The 19,390-nt window shown below is 34.7% G+C and overlaps 1 protein-coding gene across 16 annotated transcripts in view; it reads right to left on the bottom strand.

Moving 5' to 3' along the window:
• SCAF11 (SR-related CTD associated factor 11) overlaps positions 1-19,390 on the bottom strand; it is an 85,382-nt gene that overhangs the window by 28,213 nt on the left and 37,779 nt on the right. For 5 of the 16 annotated variants that reach the window (XR_004966341.1, XM_036301264.1, XM_036301265.1 and 2 more), the window contains 3 exons: positions 15,762-15,919; positions 4,845-4,922; positions 405-505 (listed from right to left, as the gene is read on the bottom strand). Coding sequence is in view for 14 of the 16 variants with exons in the window: in XM_036301264.1 (XP_036157157.1) it covers positions 405-505; positions 4,845-4,922; positions 15,762-15,919 (337 nt within the window). In the remaining 2 variants the exon portion in view is untranslated. Of the gene's footprint in view, positions 1-404; positions 506-4,844; positions 4,923-7,442; positions 7,526-9,065; positions 9,235-10,526; positions 10,599-12,660; positions 12,704-14,475; positions 14,543-15,213; positions 15,359-15,761; positions 15,920-19,390 lie in introns of those variants that run through there. The other 11 variants (XM_036301277.1, XM_036301276.1, XM_036301268.1 and 8 more) reach the window with 11 other exon arrangements.

The raw sequence follows: 19,390 nt of genomic DNA, 5'->3' as shown, positions 1-19,390 counted from the left end.
GAGTCCGGCTGGTGTGGCTCAGTGGTTGAGCGTCAACCTATGAACCAGGAGGTCAAAATTCAATTCCTGGTCAGGGCACATGCTCGGGTTGCAAGCTTGATTTCTTGTAGAGGGCATGCAGGAGACAGCTGGTCAATAATTCTCTCTCATCATTGATGTTTCTATTTCTCTTTCTCTCTCTCTTCCTCTCTGAAATTAATTTTAAAAAACATATTAATAAAAGATAGAGCTCAGATTATATTCTCAGATTTCAGTTGGTCATTACTTAAATTACCAAGTACATGCTTTAAAAGAAGTAATTAAATATATTTAAAGCCACATCATTAAAAAAATGTATTCATTTTTATTACTAGCTACCTTCTGATTCTACACATTGGATTCCACTTCTAAAGTTCATTACTAACCTCATACAGCTTTTAGAATTTTCATGACAGGAGAGCTGTTTCTTAAAAGAGCTTTCGTTTATCTTGTCTTTTGCTTCTCTCAACTGTCTTTTTACTTGAACCTATGAGAAAAGCAAAATGACCTATTTAGAGTGATAATCCAGTATCACAAAAAATAACTTATTTTTCAATTCTCCCTTGAAAAAAAAAATTAAACAAAACTGTCTGAAACTTTAGCCCAAATACATATGCTTATTCATTCAAGCATGCTAAATTATAAACTTAACATAAATGCTAAGCTCTGGGGAAACAAATTACGGGGAAATAAGGCATGTAAACAGATTAAGTGCTCATAATAGAGATAAAAACAAGGATCAGCAGATACATTGATTGAAAATTAACTCTAGAAAAGACTTTAATGAATAGATGCTTTATGAGTTGGCCTTAGAGAATGAGTAAAATTTGTCTAAGGAATAAAATTAAGGAAAGAAGCCAATGCAGATGGGGAAGTTGATATAAAGTATAGGACCAGATTATAAAGAGCTTTGAATAATAAAACAATTCTATAGGAATCAGAGAATAAGTGAGGTTTTTAAAGCAAGTAAATGAGATGATCAAATAATTTCTTTTTTTAGTATTAACTGTGGCAGTAATGTGAAGAATGAAGCAGATAAGGAGAAACTATAAAAGCCAGAAAACCAGAAGCTCTTACAATGCATAGTCTAGATTTATGCTGAGAAAATAGTCACTTGCCACATAAGGCTATTGAGCACTTGAAATGTGGCTTGTCTGAATTGAGATGCACTCTAAGTGTAAAATATACAGAGGATTTCAAAGACTTAGGACAACGACAAAAAGGGAAAATCTCTCAATAACAATCCTTTAAAAATATTACATGTTGAAATAGATATGTTGGATTAAATACATATTATAAAAATTTGGTTTTTTCTACTCTTTTCACATCACTATTAAAACGTCTAAATTACAGCCCTAACTGGTTTGGCTCAGTGGATAGAGCGTCGGCCTGTGGACTGAAGGGTCCCAAGTTCAATGCTGGTCAAGGGTATGTACCTTGGTTGCGGGCACATCCCCATTAGGGGGTGTGCAGGAGGCAGCTAATCAATGTTTCTCTCTCATCGATGTTTCTAACTCTATCCCTCTCCCTTCCTCTCTGTAAAAAATCAATAAAAATATATTTTTACAAAAACAACTTTTAAATTACAGATTGGCTTGTATATTTCCATTGGCAGAACCAGTCTAGATGGCAGCATGAGAGCCTACTAAGAGTTAATAGCAGAGACATGAAGAAACAAATTTAAGAAGAAATTGAGCAAAAGGAATAGGAAAAGATGGATGGGCAGAGAGAAAAAAATGGAAAATTCCCTGATACTTTTTGGATTTGTTAATGTTGATTCCTTTTGTATTATAGATGGAGATATCCAACAAGTGGTTGAAAATACAAGTCTGGTTCTAAGGAAAAATATCTAGGCTAGTGACAGAATTTTAGGAGCTATATAAATATAGATAGTACTAACAGCTACTGAAGTATTGAGAAGACTTAAGGGGAAGGTATACCTAGAGAATTGAAAGGAAGATCCTATGAGGAGTCCCAATGATTTAAGAAACGGTAAGAAGAGCAGGGAGATGGCAAAGAAGGTTGTAAAAGGTCGGTAAAAGAAACATACATACATACACACATTCTTACATATATACCCATAGGAGAAGTAAACCTAGAAGCCAAAGGAAATAAAAGTACTCAACAGCATTACATGCAGAAAGGATGGGACTGGCCAGTGAGAGATTATTCTGGCCCTTAGTGAGGACAGTTTTAGTAAAACAAAATGACAGAGGTGAACTGTCAATGGAACTGGGGAATTGTAAAAATGAAGTAAATGTAGATGTCTCATTCAAGTTCAGCTATAAAGGGAAAAGGATAATAAGTGAAGATTCAAAAGAAGCAAAGGAAAATATTGCGAGTACAAGGATAATATCACATATAAGAAATACCTTTTTAAGTTTCACAAAATTAGATGAATAGTGCACCAAACTTTTAAGCCTCATTAAATAAAACAAATTCTTATTCCAAGAACAAAATTTCACATGAAGCCAAAGAACAAAATTTTACAAGAAAATATATCTGGAAACTAGCTCATGCTAATGAATCATCAGCAACATAACATATACTCTAGAAAAATGGAGAATGTCTTTCAGAGAAGTCATGCTTTAATTTTGATTATAATATTACACAATTATATCTTTTCTCCAAAATATATACTAATTTGCCTAAACGTGCAGACTTACATAATTAAAACAAGCAAATTAATTTTTCATGTATCTTTTTATTTGAATTGCAGTCTTATTTGTATATTGAGACTCATCTAAAAATATAACAGCCTGGCCAGTGTGGCTCAGTGGTTGAGTGTTGACCCATGCACCAAAGGGTCGCGGGTTAGATTCCTGATCAGGGACACACAACTTGATCCCCAATAGAGGTTCAAAGGAGGCAGCCAATAGATGTCTCGCTCTCACATCGATGTTTCTCTCTCTCTCCCCCTTCCTCTCTCTTTAAAATCAATAAAAGATATTTAAACATATATATATATATATATATATATATATATATATATATATCAAAACAAATTATAAATACCTACAATGACAGCATCTAATGTTTACATAGTTGTACATTGCTTCCATTCCCTCCCTACTCACACGGAGAGCAACAAAGCTATCATAGACTTATAACGCTACCTAGGAACAGTTTTTTTCACATCAATGACATCATATTTATATATTGAGTATTCCCATTTTTAGTTGTATATCCTTTTGACTTCTTAGAGATACCTCAAGTAATGTCTTTCTTAAAGTCAAATACCATATGATTTCACTTATATGTGAAATCAAATGTTCAAAATAAATAAACTAGAAACAGACTCATAGAGAACAAACTTTTTTAAAAGGATTGGGTAAAATAGGTGAAAGGATTAAGAAAATAAAAAATCACAGACACAGACAACAATATGGTGATTACCAGAGGGAAAGGGTGGTGAGGCAGGTAGAAGAGAGTAAAGGGAGTGTAAATGATGACAAAAGGGAGACTTCATTTTGGGTGGTGAACACACAATACAATATACAGATTATGTATTATAGAATTGCATACTTGAAACCTATATAAATTTATTAACCAAAGTCATCTCAATAAAGTCAATAAAATTAAATAATTTTCTCTTAAAAACAGTCATGAAAAAAAAAGGCTAAGAAAATGTTCCAGATTAAAAGATATGAGACATAATGCAACACATGATTACAGACTTTCTTTTGCTATAAGGGACATTCTTGGAACAAATGGTAACATCTGATTATAATTATATATATATAAATTATTTTAAAAATCTCCTTCTTATACATTTTATTTAACTACTTACTGCCCGTTTCTCTTTTCACCTTTTACTCATTAACTCAGGAATATGTTCCTATTTCTTTTACTTGTAAGCCAAAAATGCAAACACAAATCATAATCATGGTTTATAATAATTAACATCAATGAGGTATGTATGGTATGTGCATCTCAGAGATGTGATTAGGATTAAGCATTACAATAAACTATACTTAATAAAAGAATAAACTAATTTGCCTATGCCAATCTTGAAACTGAAAAGTCCCTCTCAATCTCCACAAACCCCCCTTTCTCCAATTACTCATTTTTCTTCAAACACCAGAATTTAAAAACAAAGACATCACTTTATATTTACTTTTACTGGCTTACTCTTCTCAACATTGCTTTTTTTATGAAAACATACTTTTCAGGTATTTTGGACTTAAGTTTTTGTGAGGGTTGGCCTTTGAATCTAATAGTCCATTTCAAATATTTTTCAATTAAAAATGTATTCAGCCCAGCTGGTGTGGCTCACTGGTTGAGTGTCGACCTATGAACCAGAAGGTCACGGTTCAATTCCCAGTCAGGACATATGCCTGGGTTGTGGGCTCTATCCCATGTGCAGGAGGCAGCCCATTGATGGTTCTTTCTCATTGATGTTTCTATCTCTCTCTCCCTCTTCCTTCCTCTCTGAAATAATAAAATAAAAATGTATTTAAAGCACTATATAATCAGTAAATGTTTTTTAAATAAAGGTCCTCACACTAAAAATATTTTAAAAATTAAAATATTCTGTAACTATGACTTAATGTGAAGCTTCTTTTAGAAATCTAATATATTTTGTAGAAAAATATAATGTGACTACCATCAATATATCCTCTTTAGCGGGCAAAGGAAAAAAAAGAGAATTTCTGAATTCTTGTAGAAAAGTCTGGGTTTGTCATACTAAGGGGGAATTTTAATCACATATTAAAGCTAAAGTTGAACAAGTCACAAATTTATTCAAACTGGAACTCTTTTAAAACAAAATTGAATTAAGTTTGTATTTATACTGTTCATGTTGCAAAATAAAATCTAAGCCTTACCTTAACACAACCTTCCAATGAACTGATTTTAAACACTGCTTGAAAAGGTTTTCTGTCAATGGGACATGAAGCCTGTGTCTGAAAAATGATTAACAATTTATAACTTCAGAAATGTTTCTTTAGAATAAAAATTAATATATAACAAACACATTTGAACAGGAAACAGAAACTTTTTTTTCTTCTTTCAAAGGTGAAGATGAAATACTTTCTGCCAGTACCATGCCACAGAGTAATAAATACCTTAAATTTGTTGAATTCATTCAAATACTTATTGAGCATCTACTGTATGCTAGGTAAGTGGAATACAATGATGAAGAGAAATAAGATCTCTGTATACCTAGGAAGACCTGCTTGTCCAGGTGATAACTACTGGGCTGAAATCAACAGCTCTATGATCGAAAGTTCTTGGGCAACTCGAAATCAGCTGTAAAAGGAATGGCAGATACAGGTAGGTCCCTTACAGATTTTAGTATTCTATGACAATATTGTCTCTAAAAATGAATTATTTTGAATAGGTAGTTAAGCCACAGCAATAAAAATTTTTTAATAATATGAAGAAAATGAAGGATTCCTCTACTCCCAGCAGCCATCTAGATGCTCTCTTCAGAAGTAGTTTCCTACATATCCTTTTGGAGATAACCAATGCATATACATACGTATGTATCTTTTTAATATAAAATATATCTAATTCATATGCTGATTGAATTTTATTTTTCTTACTTATATACTTTAGTTCATATTACTATTTCAAAGCTGCCTCATTCTTAACAGCATAGTATGCCACAACAGTTTTAATTTTTTATTTCCTTTTATGAGTTAGATTGAGCATATTTTCATGTTTTTAAGAGCTATTCAAATTGCTTTTTAAAAAACTATTCATGCCTTTTGCTTAGCTTTTTTTATTAGGTTGCTTGTCTTTTTCAAATGGAATTGCAGGCATTCTTTATAGATTAAGAAAAATTTTCCTTTAATCACTCTGTGATTCTAAGTCAACTTTGTTTTGATGTAAATATATTTCCTATACCTTAAAAATTAATGTACATCAGCTATAATTAAGAGTTTCTTTGATAATATTAAATATTTGTATAGGAATGGGTTTATATTATCTAAACAATTTAAGATGGAGTTGTCTACTAGAGTAGAAGGGTAAAAACTCAGTAGTCTATTAAGAAAATACTAAAAGGTGATATTATAAATACCTATGATTAATTACTTAAAAAATGCCCTAGCCGGTTTGGCTCAGTGGATAGAGCGTCGGCCTGCAGACAGAAGGGCCACAGGTTCGATTCCGGTCAAGGGCACATGCTCAGGTTGTGGGCTCGATCCCCAGTAGGGGCATGCAGGAGGAAGCCAGTCAATGATTCTCTCTCATCATTGATGTTTCTATCTCTCTCTCTCCCTCTTCCTTCCTCTCTGAAATCAATAAATACATACATTTTTTTAAAAAACTTAAAAAAAGTATTTCAAAAAGTAAAACAAGATTTTAACAATTTAATAGTAATAGTCTAAAAGACCACAGATAGTAATGGAATTTTGATAAATTATCTTATATTCGCCAGTGAAAAAAGTGTGATTTTTACCATTCTGGACTTCGGCACACATCAAGATATGCTTGTACAAGTACACATAGGTCAGACTATGTGCAGCCCTTGATTATATAATACATTTTCACAAAGCTCGAGACTCACTTTGGGAGCAACCAAAATATAAATTGTGTTACTCTTATTACTCTGTTAAAATTAAGTAAGTAGGCCTTTATAAAATGCTTTACTACATTCTGAATTAGGAAATGTGACTTTACTATATTAAATTGGTTCAGACTGCTAGAAGTAAGCTCAGCTTACTTCTCAGTACTATGGGTTTAGGATGCTATTACTTTCCCTACAGAAAGCTTAACCTTAAGAAGCTTTATTACAAGCGGCGACAAAGCTGTCCACATATTTTTAATAATGCACAACCAGTAGCAATTCTAGTTCAAAGAACTCAACATCATGAATGTGATTGTTATTTACCACATTAGCATTTACTGTACGTAATTGTTAGTCTAGGTTATATTAGTACATTTATAATTCCAAAGAATATTTATAAGTAAAAACTTTCAAGTACTTATTTTTACGAAAGTTTCAAAATATATTTTTGTTTCTATTTTTAAGGTAAATTTTCATTAACATTCCTAAAAAGATAAAATAATAAATGAAAATATGTTCCCTTCAATGTTTATTAAAAAAATATTAAGACTTGTAAAGGCTCTGGATTTATATTCTATTTTCATAGCCTGTCCTTGGGTATTACCTTGAGCAAGTAACATAGTCTCTCTGTTTCTCAGTTACCTTATTAGTGAAATGAAGATACTAATAGAACTTATTCCTAAGGTGTTTATGGGGGGAAAAAGGAATTAATAATCTTAGAAGAGTGTGTGGCATATATTAAGTATTGTATAAAGCCCATCAACTAGCTTTATTGGACTAACAACAAAATAGCTTGGTCCATTAATAAACCACAATATGATATATATATACCATGGTGGGCAAAAGCAGGTTTACAGTTGTGAGTATGTTAAGTTAAACAGAGTTAATAAAGTTATTGTGATAATCATACCTGCACATCTTTTTCCATATGAACAACTGTAAACCCTCTTTGTCCACCTGTGTACTTGTAAGAGACATGAGTCCTTAATAATTTTTTTATTGGAATTTGCAAAATTCATGACATGAAAATTAAACTTTATCATTTTATTATAGCTATTTCAATATATAACACTAAGATCCAAAGAAAGCCACTCTGTGTTCAAAAAATGTATTCCATATCAGATGTATTGAATCTTTCAAAAACTCTGAAATTACACAATCCCATTTTCTTTATTAAATGTCCTCTGTTGACATCAGCTAAATGGCACTTTTTCCTTTACAATGTTCAAACTGATAATCTGAGCCATTCCATTTTTATCTGTTCTGAATAATGGGGTTCTGAGGAAGATTTTGTTTTTATTCTTTTTTCCTTATGCACAATTGCCATGAATTTATCTATGGATTTCACTTGAAAGGTTCTACTGCTATCACATAAAAAAAGAAAGAAAACAGAAGAAAAAGCAGTAGTTGGAAAAACATTGCTATCTATTATCACAATCTGCATATACTTACATTTCCTAAAAACAATCTAGTCAACACTAGAAAATAATTTAATAGATTTTCTTTGGCTCAGGCTCAGTCAATCAGAAAAATTTCTTAAAACCAAGTTATCGTCTCCAAGTTAACAAAAGTAAATAGCTCAGAGAACAAGCTTCCTAGGGTAGATAAAATATCTTTGCTATTGCTACTGAGAAATGATGATATCCATTTCTGACCTTAGAACAGTTTAGCAAAGCATTTCAAAGGAGAAACAGAAAGGAAATTCAGTTATTTTGAGTTAATCTTCATAGCATACTTCAATAAATTAAAACAGATATTTAAAAATTAAGCAGATCTTCAATTTTTGTTCATTTATACTGTAAGAAAAATATAAACTATTTCAACACAAAGTTCAAAGACACCATCATTACTAGATAGTAAAGCATAAAATTACATATATAATGTGATGATCAAATAGCTATATTAGAAAAGTTTTACAAATAGATTTTTTAAATTATTTGTACTGCCCTAATTTTAAGGCATTTCCAAAGGTACTTCACCCTTAGATCCAGCAGATACCGATTTGGAAAATTCAAAGACAATTTAACCTGTTTCCAGAGTTTGTATCACTAAACTAATTTAATTTTTGTTTATATGGTTTTAAAAATTCACATTTAAAACTAATGTAGAATATTTTTAACTAAAAGAACTGCCCTTTCTGCTTAAGATGATTTTAGTTTTGGAAAATTATCCCAAATTTTGTTTTACTTATAAACAAAAATAAATACCCCTTGATAATTCACCATCTTGATTCCTTATATACAACAAACATATTCTTCATTAATTATTCAGCTTTTAAATCAACATGGCTTTCATTTTAATAATTTTTAAAGTATCTAATTTAATTAGTTTCATAATCAAAGCAGTCCAATATCATCATTCAACTTTGTGATACAGCTAGTAAATATAATAGAATTTGATCACTGCTTTACATTGCAATGTGTACTTAAAAAACAGAGCTTATTTACATTTTACTGTGAATGCTCTGTATCAGTTAAGGAGGCAATTTTGATAGAAAAAAAAAAATCTTCCTAATGATTTCAGTAAAACATACCCTAGTATTCTGAAGCGTTGTAAATTCCCAGCTCAGACAAACCCATATTTAAATGTAAGAACAGGAAACCTTCCTTATTTGGGAATTCAGGATTCTTGATTTCTAATATTTCTTGCTTCCTGCTGCTGCTCTATCCTCAATCACAAAGGCTGCCTACAGATAGCCCCTCCTAGAGAGAGAGAAGCAAGTGTTAAAGATAAGTGCTTAAAGACTAAAGCTCAGTATCTATGTTTAACATCAAGGTTTGTCTGTTCGTGGGAATCTCTAGAACATCTATCTCTCCTACTAATAAATACAATACATTATATAAAACTTAGTTCAAAATCAAATAAAGATGATTTAGAAATGCTCACCATTACAGGTTGATGCTTATTTTAAAGTTTTTCACCAGGACCTATCCTTTCAAGTTGATGGTTCCAAGATACCTAGCCTGGACCTCCAAAGTAAGTGCTCACCTGTAGTCAGCCTGCATGTTCCCTACCACACTTAAACAGTTCTGTCAAGACAGTCCTGGAGACAGTCCTCATCATTCCACATTAGTGAAACTGTGGTTCTTTATAACAGCTTTCATTAGTGAAACTGTGGTTCTTTATAACAGCTTTCAGGAATGTATTCCTAAAGGACAATGGCTATCAGTGAAAATTAACACAAGAAAGCATTTTATCTAACTACTCAAAGAAAATCCTTTCGGGTTCTCAAAAATACATTACCACAGTTGGGTAGAATTACTTTTAATCTTAATTTCTTTTGACATTTAATAGTTAAGACTTTTTCTAATATAAAAACAAAATTCTGTAAACTACCTGTATAAATCATTTTACAAACTCTGACATTTAAAATTAGGCTATACAGAAATACACATTAATTTACCCAACTGGTGAAAATAGACTATTAAGTTAAAGTCTATTACACAGGTAATGAGCATTCACAATGTAAAAATTTTCTTTGTTCTACCAAAGGTTTTACCAGAGGATTAACCTACAAGGTGAAAACAATGGGGGATTTGTAAAAATTAGTCCCATTTCAAGTTTTGGTGAAAACAGAACTAGCAACCTCTCTAACCCACTTTAAGGATGATGATTAGATAGCCCTAAATCACTTATTGATTGCACAACTTGTAATATTAAACGAAATAATGTATTTGACAATGTTTTATAAATGATAAAGGTAAGGACTAACAGTAGCACTCCACAGGTATGTTTAAGTTATTATTTACAGAGCACTACACAACAGAGAGGTTCAGGAATAAAGAAAAATATACATTTTAAGAAAAACTGATTTAAAAAATTCAGACAAAATTTTGCTGAATTTGTAATTGAAAAATAATCTAATCACCAGAATGATGTGTAGATTTATATTTGCTGTATAAAGGAACATCTGTATATAAAATACATCACTAAGATATGTCAGTCATATTTTGATTTTTGGTATTTAATATTAATTCAAGAATATACTCCTCACCTGTCTGTATTGAATACTGTTGTTTGACATCTTCAAGAACGGTACATCACCATAGTAAGACTTTCTTCATTTCTAGTCTCATGAGAGAAAACATACTTTTCCCAACTGTCCAATTTTTATTTCATTAACCTTACTTTCTCAAACTGAAGTTGTTAGCATTTGATATGAAATGGAAGGCTGAGATAAATAAATTGAGGGAAGGTAATTTGCTTATAGTAAGAAAGCTAATGACATTTCAAAAATTACTTAAAAGATAAGAAAATATTTTTTATTTCTTAAAAGAGAAAAGAACCCTGGTGGATATCAAGAATCTCGTAATCAATATATTATTGCATGTCCCTTTAAATACAGTAAAAACTCTTGAGCACTTCAAGCATGAAATGTTTCCAAGTTCTCAAACTTTACCTTCTTAAGAGCCAAAATTTTAACCACTTCTTGGCAACCTGCCAAATCATAAACCCTATTTTCTTAACTAGTATGTGTGTGAAGGGGGTATCTTCTTGTCTGTAGGGGTTCATAATTATAATCAGTTGTCACTACCATAGCCATGTGTCAGACTTCTCTAGCTTTCGCCTAATTACTGACAGTTAAGTGCCGCTTAACAATGGGGACACATTCTGAAAAGTGCAATTGCATCATTAGGAGACTGTACTGTTGTGAAAACCTACACTATGTTATAGCCTATTGCTCCTAGGCTGTAAGCCTGTACAGCATGTGACTATACAAAACGACAGAGATTAAATCGAGCACAAGATAAAATGGCGCACTCAAGAAACATGATATTCACAATATATATGATACTGCTGCCAGTTCAACACAGCATACTGCTTTATAGCAAACTTTTTTAATAGGTAGAAAGAGTACATTCTAAAATAACAATTAAAAGTATAGCACAGTAAATTATAACCCAGTAACATAGTTATTTATCTTATCAAGTATTATGTACATAATGGTATGTGCTATACTTTTATACGACTGGCAGCACAGTGGGTTTGTTTACACCAGCATCACCCCAAATATGTGAGTAATGCATCGTCCTACAATGCTATGATGGCTATGACTTGAAGGCAAAAGGAACTTTTTAGCTCCATTATAATCTTACTAGAGGCCAGGTGCACAAAATTCATGCACGGGTAGGGTCCCTAGGCCTAGCCGGCAATCAGGGTCAGCCGGGGCCTTCCTTTCCTGGCTGCCGGCTGCTGGTTGGGGTCTTCCTTCCCCAGATACTGGCCGGGGCCTCCCTTCCCTGGCTGCCGGCTGCCGGCCGGGGTCTTCTTTCCCTAGCTGCTGGTTGGGGCCTTCCTTCGTTCCATGACACCCCCTGGTGGACAGCGCTGGTCAAGCGAGGAACCGAACTCCCGGTCTCCTAGTCGAACTCCCAAGGGGACACTTTGCATATTAGCCTTTTATAAATATAGATGGGACCACTGTCATATAGACAGTCTCTAGTTGACCAAAATGTCATTATGCAGTGCATAACTAAACTTTAAAATGTGCTAAGATAAACTTGTGTGCAAATTAAAAACTCTCAATATATTTAGACTGTGTTTTGGCTCACAGTATGGGTAAAATAAGTAACTTTCTGAGTGGCTAATAAACTTAGGAGGTGTATTGGCTCTATACATATTTCATTAGTTTAAAGGCTATCTTTTATTTAGTTTCAGATTCTCAGCTCTAATACTGATGCTTTAACTAATATTTCAACTTTCCTTAATTACTTGTCAAATACTATGTCTTTGTTTACTTCAACATTCTATTTCTACAATTTTATAAACCAACAGGCTTACCTATTATAAATTCATTGAAACTAAACATAGTTATAGAGAATATGCTTAACCTGGATTTGTTCTAGTTTCCTCAAGGGCAAGCAATTAGGCTATGGGCCATTTAGGCCACCACAGGTTCCATTATCCTGAATCTTTTTGACCCAGGTAAAGTGGATTCTATGGAATACCTAAAGACTAAGTTAATCACTTTAAAGTCCTTACATGGCTTTTGTTTTAAATAATCAATAAACCCAAATTTTAGACCATGAAGAGATTGAAACTAACTTTGACTTCGGATATAGATACTTTAAGAGCATAAAAAAAGTTCAGGAATGTGTCCAAAACAAATATACTAGATTATTATATACCTTAACTTTACTTGTTCCTTACAGAGCACAACTTCTTCAATGCCTAAAATGTTAACGTGAAGATAAATAAATGAGTCCTTCTTTTTTGGTTCTTGATATCCATTCTGAATATTTCAGTAAACCTTTAGTACAAACTTTGAAATAGCTCAGCTGAATTTCTGAAAGACACATAAGACTAGGAAGATGATCCTGAATACATTTTGTACTGTTTTCTTACTATGTATATTTTCAACTGCTGTAAATCTCACTTTGATTTCTATTTTCCTATTAAACGTGAACATTAGCAAAATTTTAAACTATGGATCAATTTTTAAAAATTATTTTAATTTCAGGCTATCCCTTGAGGTATTTAGAAACAAATTAGCGTTCAGAATCCATGTCTTATATCAGACAAACATTGACACAGTGATTTAAATGAAAGAATATATAGGAAAGCCTTAGCATAAGGCCAGGCCAATTAGGAGACTCTGAATATTGACATTTATTTCCTAATCCTGAAATCCAAAGTAAACTGCATGCCTTCTCTTTAAAAACAGGAGGAGTTTTAGGAAAATGAGAAGAAAGACCTTAATAACTAACAGTCATGAAAAAAAACCCACTAGTGCCCGGTAGGCGTGGCTCGGTGGGTGAGCATCAACCTATGAACCTTTTAAAAGCAATTTGGCTTCAACAAAATGTTTATATCCAAAGGAATAACACAAAAGTAAGAAAATATTACATGCAAGAAAGGTTTTGATTGTAACACTATGTATGTTATCAAGTATCAGGAAGTCACAGTTTGGTCAGGGCACATGCCCAAGTTGTGGGCTCGATCCCCAGTGTGGGGTGTACAGGAGGCAGCAGATCAATGATTCTCTCTCATCCCTGATGTTTCTATCTCTCTCCCTCTCCCTTCCTCTCTCTGAAATCAATAAAAATAAAGTTTAAAAAAAGCAAACCCACTAACAAATCTAAAATCTGATTCTATTTGTCAAAGCATATATATAGTTTGAAACACATCTAATTTTTAACAGACCAATAAAAGATTCAAACTAAAAATTTAGTTCAAAGACTAAGTAATTTTGTTAACCAGTATTAATTTATTATATACAATGAATAATTCATTAGTAGATTGTGCTCTTCTTAATGCTCTATTTAATAGTTTATTTAACTGATTTGATGGCTGCTATCCCCATTAGGGACAACAAAATAATTCAGAATATTCTATTTATGCTCCACTTTCATGGTTAATTACTTTTATTTAAACAATACCATGACACCTCCATCCCACCCTCATCACAATTTATGGTAATACAGCAGATAAGTACTGTCTTTTAAAAGCAATTTGGCTTCAACAAAATGTTTATATCCAAAGAAGTAACACAAAAGAAAATATTACATGCAAGAAAGGTTTTGATTCTAACACTATGTATGTTAGCAAGTATTTTCAACTTTAAAATAGTCAACAATTTAAAAACACAGATAAGTTTAGCACTGTCTAGTAGGGTTCACTATGTAGATAGTACACACCTCTAGATACATATCCTAGAGAAACCTAGAACACATACACCATAATAAAGCTTATGTTTGTGTGAAAGATGCATGTGGAGTGTAAGGAAGAATGGAGAATCGTGTCTATTTTATAAACTGTACTTTTCATAGAGAAAAACACATACTCAGATTATGTTTTGAACTTCACAATTATGTAATCACTGAATACAATCTTATGAAAAGTACTGAATTGAAGCCTTTTGCCCATCCAGTAATACTGCTTCTCTACTGGAAGCAAAAATCTCTTTTTAAAAAAATGTAATCACAAAGCAAACCAAGACGCACTGAACTCATCACAGATGAAATCTTTAGTTGAGTGGCATAGAAAAATAAGCATTCTTATTTCGTTAGTCAATGCTCCTGCAAACAGAAATTTATAATTATATAAAATAATTAAACTAAAAATACTGTTTCCCAAACTACCATTTCACCTATCCTCAGTCCCTTTCTGCCAAAGACCAGTCTAGGTTTTAATCTAAACAGAACTGTTTCCAAGTATACTATTATGAATTCAATTGGTACAAATCTTTTTTCCTTCTCCCAAACCTCAGCCATAGTCAGTATTCAGTTATGTTCTCCTTTCCACACTATTAATGAAAATATAAGTAAATCATAGAACTCTGGAATCCCAATTATGAAATAAGTGATTAACTCCAATGTGCTTAGGGACATCAAACAATTTGAATGTAACTAATGTTAAAAATATTTTTGAGATCTGCCTCCTTTACTAATATGTACACACTGACAAATAACCAATTCTGAAAACAGCCTTATTAGTATGACAATAAACTTTTATTTCACAATCCATAACAATGGGCCTTATAATGAATATTCAATGTACCAGTACCATGATCTACTTAAGTAGGTCCAAACGGAGTCAACATAATAAATACATTAAAGTCTGAAATGTTCTGGTTTTTAATCATTTAAAATCTATGAAGAAATTCAGTAATATCTCTAACTCAGATTCTGAAATTAGTTCATACTAAATTAGAAAGTGAAGTTTTAAATTCGTTTCTGCACCTTAAGCTATGAACCTTGGCCAAGTTATAGAATGCAAAAATCCAAATGTCCTCATCTGTAAAATGGAAGGACACTATTACATCTGCTCTGGTTATCCCACAAGGCTGATATAAAGAAGAAATCAAATAATCTATGTAAAAATTCTCTGAAAAATATAAAACACAAAGCAGACAGAAGATGTGATTATTAGTAATAAACAGTTATTATCCCAAGATGGTCAAGTTACACTGAAGATGAATTACTGTATTCTAACAGAAAACAAAATAATCTGTTATGCTTATAAGGTTAAATTTCTTTTTTTAAAGATATGCATTTAATTTTTTTAATAAAAGAACAAAAAGTTGAATAAAAAAATAAAAGGAAGAAAATATACTGACAGCATTAGAATAATACAGGGAATTTTTTCCCAAAGTAAGGGGAACACATATTACTGTGAAATAATTTATGAAAGGCAATGTCATTTTAGATTAGATGGAATGAAATCATGGTAAGAAACTAAAATATAATCACATTTAATATTTATTTAACATTTAATATTTAAAACTCACCTCTGCCCATTTAAGAATACAGGTCATACAGAAGACATGATTACAGCTCTCTGGAAAACCAACTTCCTTCTCTAATAGGCAATTAAGACATATTGGACATCTGTCAGCTTCACTGTACAACAAACCAGCGGTAGCAGTATTATCTTTGTCTTCTTCACCTGTAAAGTAAAGCAGCCATATATGCTTTCAAGTTCTCCAGACCAAATGACATATCTGTGTCAGTATCATGGACTACTACAAAGTAATAGTCCTTTCTACTACAAAGTAATTCAATCTAGATACATTACAGTAAATATACTCATTGAGCACAATACCCCCAATATTAATTTATGTTTTTTAATAAGGAAGTGAAAATAACTTTTCATTCATTTAATTTTAAAATAATAGTGACATGGTTAAAAAATTTAGAAGTAAAAAAAAGATTATACTTGTAGTGACAAATCTTCCATTTATATCTACGTCTAACCATCCAGTTCTACCCAATGTTTCACAACTGTTAAGTTTCTTCTCTATCCTTTCAAGGATTTTTTTTAATGCATAGACAAGCAAATCCTAATGCATGTTCTTTCAAACCTCCTTCATTCAAATGCTAGATCACAATAACACACCGTCTGCTTTTGTTTGTTTGACCTATTGAATGTTCACTTATTTTTAACCTTTGGCTATTACAACAATGCTGCAACAAAAAACTCTGTCATTAAAAACTTTACGTTTTTAATAGTACATAGGATTAAATTCACAAAAATGAAATTGTTAGATCAGTATGTATGTACATTTCTAATTTGAATAGATACACCAAATTATACCCCTTACAGTTTGCACTAATTTAAACACTCAGCCAGCCATGTAACCAACATACAAAGTTACACATTGCTAACTCAAAATAAACACAGGAAACACCAAGATTCAACATAAAATAAAAGAAAAATAAAGAAATGGTCAGCTGAAATATGAAAAGTATATACCACACAAATGGAAAATCTGGGATTGTCCTGGGAGCAAATGTCCACACCAGTGTTCAGATCTGGAGATTAAGCCTTAGGACCAACCCAGGTGGGGAAACTGTTTCTGAGAGACTCCCATATTAATCAAAGACCCTCAAATGGTGCTAGTGGTTCCAGAATGGGTTAGGGGAAAACAAATATAACCTCTGGAGGAAGCATCCCTAATTTAGCCCCCCAGGATTCCATAGATTAAATTTACCAAATATCAGCTCATAATCAAACATTGCCAAACCCAAGAAAATAAACTGCCTTGAGTAAGAATCTGCAGAAACAGTAATTTATTTATCTTTTATATTTATACTAGAGGCCCGGTGCACAAAAATTTGTGCACTTGGGGGGGAGGGGGGGTCCCTCATCCCGGTCTGTGCCCTCTCGCAGTCTGGGACCCCTCAGGAGATAACGACCTGCTGGCTTAGGCCTGCTCCCGGGTGGCAGAGGGCAGACCCAATCCCTAGGTGCAGCCCCTGGTCGGGCTCAGAGCAGGGCTGATTAGGGAGTTGGGGCGCCGCCCCGTCATGCACAGAGCAGGGCGGATCGGGAGGTTGTGATGCCACCCTCAGTCACGCTCAGGGTAGGGCCGATTGGGGGGTTGGGGCACCGCCCCGTCACACTCAAGGCAGGGTCGATGGGAAGGTTGCGGCGCCACCCCCTGTCACGCACAGAGCAGGGCCAATCAGGGGGTTGGGGCACTGCCCCCTGTCACTCACAGAGCAGGGCCTATCAGGGGGGTTGGGGTTCCGTACCCTGACACGCACAGAGCAGGGTGGATCAGGGGCTTGGGGAGCTCCCCCGTCACACACAGAGCAGGGCCCATCAGGGGGTTGGGGAGCTCCCCCCTGTTAGGCACAGAGTAGGGCCGATAGGGGAGTTGGGGCGCCACTCCCTGTCATACACAGAGCAGGGTGATCAGGGGGTTGGGGAGCTCCCCCCTTTCAGGCACAGAGCAGGGCTGATCAGGGGGTTGGGGCGCCTTCCCCTGTCACACACAGAGCCGCAGGGCGATCAGGGGGTTTGGGCGCTGCCCCCTGTCACACTGATCCCGGTGCCGGGAGGCCTTGCGGCTCCGCTGATCCCGGTGCTGGGAGGCATATTACCCTTCTACTATATAGGATAGAGGCCTGGTGCATGAGTGGGGGCCGGCTGGTTTTCCCTGAAGGGTGTCCTGGATCAGGGTGGGGGTCTCCACTGGGGTGCCTAGCCAGCCTGGATGAGGGGATGATGGCTGTTTGCAGCTGGCCACACACCCTTCAGGGTGGGGGTCCCCACTGGGGTGCCTGGCCAGTCTGGGCAAGGGGCTGAGGGCTGTTTTCAGGCTGGCGGGTGACTGAAGTTCCCAACCGCTCCTTTTTTTCTTTTTTTTTTCTTTTTTATTCTGGGCCAGCTTTAGCTCTGAGGCTTGGCTCCAGCTCTTAGGCCTCAGCTGCTGAAAGCAGGTATCTGGTTTGTTTGGGTTCTATAATCGAAACACTGTTTCAACTCCAGCTCTGAGATCCCGGCGGGCTGAAAGCAGGTTTCTGGGGTTTTGTTTAGCTTCGATATTTGTAACAATGTTTCAAACTGCAAGCTCATAGGCCGGCAGCGGCAGGTGGGGAACGTTGGAGTCCTCCGTCACTGAAGCAAGCAAGCCTCATGTTTGCTTCAAACTACCTGGCTGCCGGCCGCCATCTTGGCTGGCAACTAATTTGCATATCGCCCTGATTAGCCAATGGGAAGGGTAGCGGATGTACGGCTAATTACCACGTTTCTCTTTTATTAGATAGGAATATTATCTTTATTTATTATAAACTAGAGACCTGGTGCACGAATTCGTGCACTGGTGGGGTCCCTTGGCCTGGCCGGCAATCAGGGCTGGCTTGCCCAGTCCCAATTGGGGCCAGCTGGCCTGGAGGGACAGCCAGAGGGCTCCAGGGCATGTCCGACCCTCTCGCCCAGTCCCAATGGGTCAGACCCCAGAAGCAAGATAACCTACCGGTCGGAGCGTCTGCCCCCTGGTGGTCAGTGTGCATCATAGTGACTGGTCAAGCGGCTGACTGAATGGTCACTTAGTGTCCAATCTGTCGGACACTTAGCATATTACACTTTTATTATGTAGGATTTATTTAGATACACACTGGCTTTAAATATAAGAATTTTCAACTACTACAGAGAATGCTTGAACAGCAGACTAGACCTAGAAGAAAATAATATTTGTGACTGGAAGAAAGATTTCAGGAAACGACCTACGATTGTAAGAGACAGACAAGGAGATGTAACCTGTGAAAGAGAGGTTGGGAAATGAGGTCAGACCAAAGTCTAACATACTAATTGAAGTCTAGAGGAAAAGAATAAAGGAGAGGCAATGGCTAAGGCAGTAATGACTAGGAAATGATAAAATTAAACAAAAAACAACACAATCCAACAGATAAAGGATACACAAGGTATGCTTAAACAGGAGAAATGAAAATAACCCATGCCTAGAAACAATGTAGTAAAACTGTATAACATTAAAGATGAATACAATATTAAAAGCAAGGAGTTAGAAAAGTCAGTTTATCTAAAAGGGAATGACAATTGAGGCTAAAAAGAGATTTCTAGACAATAAGAAAGAAAACAAAAAATGGCTAAATAAGTGATAGAAGAAAAAAA

The sequence above is a fragment of the Myotis myotis genome, unplaced genomic scaffold, assembly GCF_014108235.1.
Source record: "Myotis myotis isolate mMyoMyo1 unplaced genomic scaffold, mMyoMyo1.p scaffold_m19_p_3, whole genome shotgun sequence".
NCBI lineage: Eukaryota > Metazoa > Chordata > Mammalia > Chiroptera > Vespertilionidae > Myotis > Myotis myotis.
Note: the sequence above shows the minus strand (reverse complement) of the source record. Positions and strands in the feature narration are given on the sequence as shown.